The sequence below is a fragment of the Frankliniella occidentalis genome, unplaced genomic scaffold (assembly GCF_000697945.3).
Source record: "Frankliniella occidentalis isolate FOCC.00 unplaced genomic scaffold, Focc_3.1 Scaffold655, whole genome shotgun sequence".
NCBI lineage: Eukaryota > Metazoa > Arthropoda > Insecta > Thysanoptera > Thripidae > Frankliniella > Frankliniella occidentalis.
The window spans coordinates 1-2775 of record NW_026267770.1 but is presented as its reverse complement, the minus strand read 5'-3'; the positions used below and the strand labels follow the sequence as shown (position 1 = coordinate 2775).

The following is a 2775-nucleotide window of genomic DNA, read 5'->3' as shown; positions in this document are numbered from 1 at the left end:
CAGTCCAGTGCCATGATGTCCATCATTCCTGCAGCGTTGAATAGGTAACAAATCCTCACAAAACTGCATTCACACTCGAAGAATGAAGAGCTTCAGACTGCACAAACAACACTTGCACTCCACAGCAACACACTAGCGGGGGCCCCGCACCGCCCTTTTGTTTTTCTTTCTGCAACCTAGCCTCGCGCCAAGTCTCTCGACGGCGTCAGTTACTAGTTGCTGGTGTTGTTGTTTACTTGTTGTGCCGTTCTGTTCCCGCGCTTGTGTCTTCGTGCTATCCTGCTAACATGGCTTTGGCTCCTTTTGTCAATATTCCTCCGGGACATGTTGCTATTGCTGGCTTGGCTTACGAGTCCATCTACGTACCTACAAGTGAAATCTGGTACACCTGTCACCGTTGCCCGAACTGGGTCGCCTGGCACCCTGATTGGCTCCCAACCCCGCGGTATTTCACTTGGCTCTCCATTGTCCCTATCTGGGAATTGCCTGAATTATGGCTCTGCGGATTCTGCTTTTCTGGTTGTTACGTACGTTGCGTTTCTCTCTCTCTCTCTCTTTTCCCTCTTTTTTTTTTCATTATATCTCCTTTCTCTTTGTAGCTTCTTCTCCATCTTCAGCCACTCGACTTCCCGCCTTCGCCTCCTTCGACACCTCCTCAGTCTCCACCCTCTAGTCCGTGTAAGTTTCACCCTTGATCACCATGGATCTTGTGTGCATATTTCAATTCTTGCACCATGCCTGGGATTTTTGGGGAGGAAACGTCACTATTTGTGGTGCCTGCGTCTTGCTCGCGGACCCCTTATTGTATACTTTTTCCGGCCACCGTCGGTTTGGCCTGGACTGGGTGGTGGGCTCCACACTTTCCCAACCATTCTATCATTGCGTGCTGTGCAAAGGGCCCGCTTATGTACGTTATCCGCCGGCTTCCCTTTTATCTCTTCTCTTTTCTTTTATTGTTGATTGTTGTTTCCTTTTTAGGAAGTGATTCCCTTCCCTCTAGTTCCACCCCCACCGGTGCCTGCCATTAACCCTCCAGAGGAGTGAGGTTAGTTGTTGTTGTGTTTTTTTCTGAGTAGACTGTCTTTGATCTCTGATTAATTTTCATCCTTTATTTCAGTGCTTGTCTTTCATGATGCTTGAATGTTGCTCAGACATTTGTCCTTCTTATTCCCAGTTGTTTTTCTTTTAAAATCATTCAAGTACTCTGGGCTTTACTAAACTCTTTTCGCCTTGTTTGTCTGTAACGTACTCTGGGCTTTAAAACTGATTAAACTTTTCCTGCCCTGTTTGTTTTCAATGTGTTTGCCCTTACTGTTGTTTCCGCTTCCAGTGCTGCTGGGAATGTTTGTGAAATAATTGCACATGGTTCACAAACAGTGGTTACAACTTTATTCAAATTTTAAAACAAACAGAAATTACATTACAACTAGCTTTCCAATTTAACTGAACATGCTTTATTAAATCACGGGACTTATATTAATGTTTTCTCTTCCTCTTCTCTGCAGTGCATGCTGACGTTTGGTGTCCCCTCTGGTTGCATTTTCTGCAACGCAGCTGGAACCGAGGGTCCTCCGGATGAAATTTCTTCTTTCCTTGTTCCTCCTCTTTCTTCCTCTGCAGCTTCTCCATCCACTCCTTTTTTGGTGTCGGTTTTGACAAACACCCTTCGTCTATTTTGTACAGTCTCCATGTCACCTTGCTTTTGTTCAGTTCCTCTAACTTCTCCGTAAGCTTAGCAATCTCTTCCTCCTCCTTCATTATTTTCTCATCTATCTGTTTTTCTTCTTCCATCTCCTCCATTACGTTCTGCAGTTTCTCTATCTCCTGCTCAAATTCGCTGCACATTGTTTCATCCTTCTTTTCACCTTCATTCTCACTCTCACTTTCGCTCGAGCTTTCACTGGAACTTGAGGAGCTTGAGGAACTTGAGGAACTCGAGGAGCTTGAATAACTTGATGGGCTTGAGGGTAAAAACGGCTGGTTATTTGCTATAACTTCGCACTGCCCTGGTAAGCACACATGTTCACTTGCTGTCTCAGCTACCTCCATTGCTTCCTCTACTGCTTTTTCCTCTTCCTCTATCATTTCTATCCAGGTCTTCCCTGACCCTGCTAACTCTGTTGCTTTCCTTGCTCGCTCCTCCTTCTCTCGTTCTGCTTTCTCCAGCACTACCTCCATCTTGCTCACCTTGGCTGGTGCTGTTGCTGCCTCTGGTGCTAGCTTTCTTCTTAACTTGTTGATCGCAGGGGTTTTCTTGACAAATATGGTCTGTCTCTGCTCGCTATCTTGCCGAAACTTTTCCTGCACCCTTCTTACTTTTTCCTCCAGTTCCTTGGGGTCCACTGGCTTGGTTGGGGTCACTTTAGTATCCACTCTGGCTTGCAAAATTTTCCTTTCCTCTCCTGCTTTCCTCTGCACCATCTTAAGATTAGAAAATGTACTTTTCCTTTCGGGTGCTTGATCTCTATCCATCTTCTTTCACTTCACTCGTTTTTATCACTAAATTCACTTTTCCACTAAACTTCACAATCCGCAACTTCTCAATCCGCAACTTTCAACTACTGACGCTCTCACAACAATGCACCTGTGTCACTTGTTTTTGAATCCGATGGCGCGATTCGCATTTGTTTGGTGACTTCCTTCGGCCAGTTCCCAGTCGCTATCTCGAGATCTCGAATCCCAAGATGGCGACTACTCGGCCTCTGTTTCCGCCTCTGCTACGTACGTTAACCAAGCATTACCCAGATCTAAAACTCCCGTTTCATCTTCATCTGG

The 2775-nt window shown here is 45.6% G+C and overlaps 1 protein-coding gene across 1 annotated transcript; it reads right to left on the bottom strand.

Moving 5' to 3' along the window:
* Window positions 1-1476: 1476 nt before the first annotated feature.
* On the bottom strand, window positions 1477-2472 carry LOC127751654 (protein FAM133B-like). Its single transcript, XM_052275532.1, has one exon. It carries the CDS (start codon window positions 2470-2472, stop codon window positions 1477-1479), a length of 996 nt encoding a protein of 331 aa, XP_052131492.1.
* Window positions 2473-2775: the final 303 nt, after the last annotated feature.

Bases quoted from the DNA above. Each gene is read 5' to 3' on its own strand.
- LOC127751654 (XM_052275532.1), bottom strand. From the start codon at position 2,472: ATGGATAGAGATCAAGCACCCGAAAGGAAAAGTACATTTTCTAATCTT.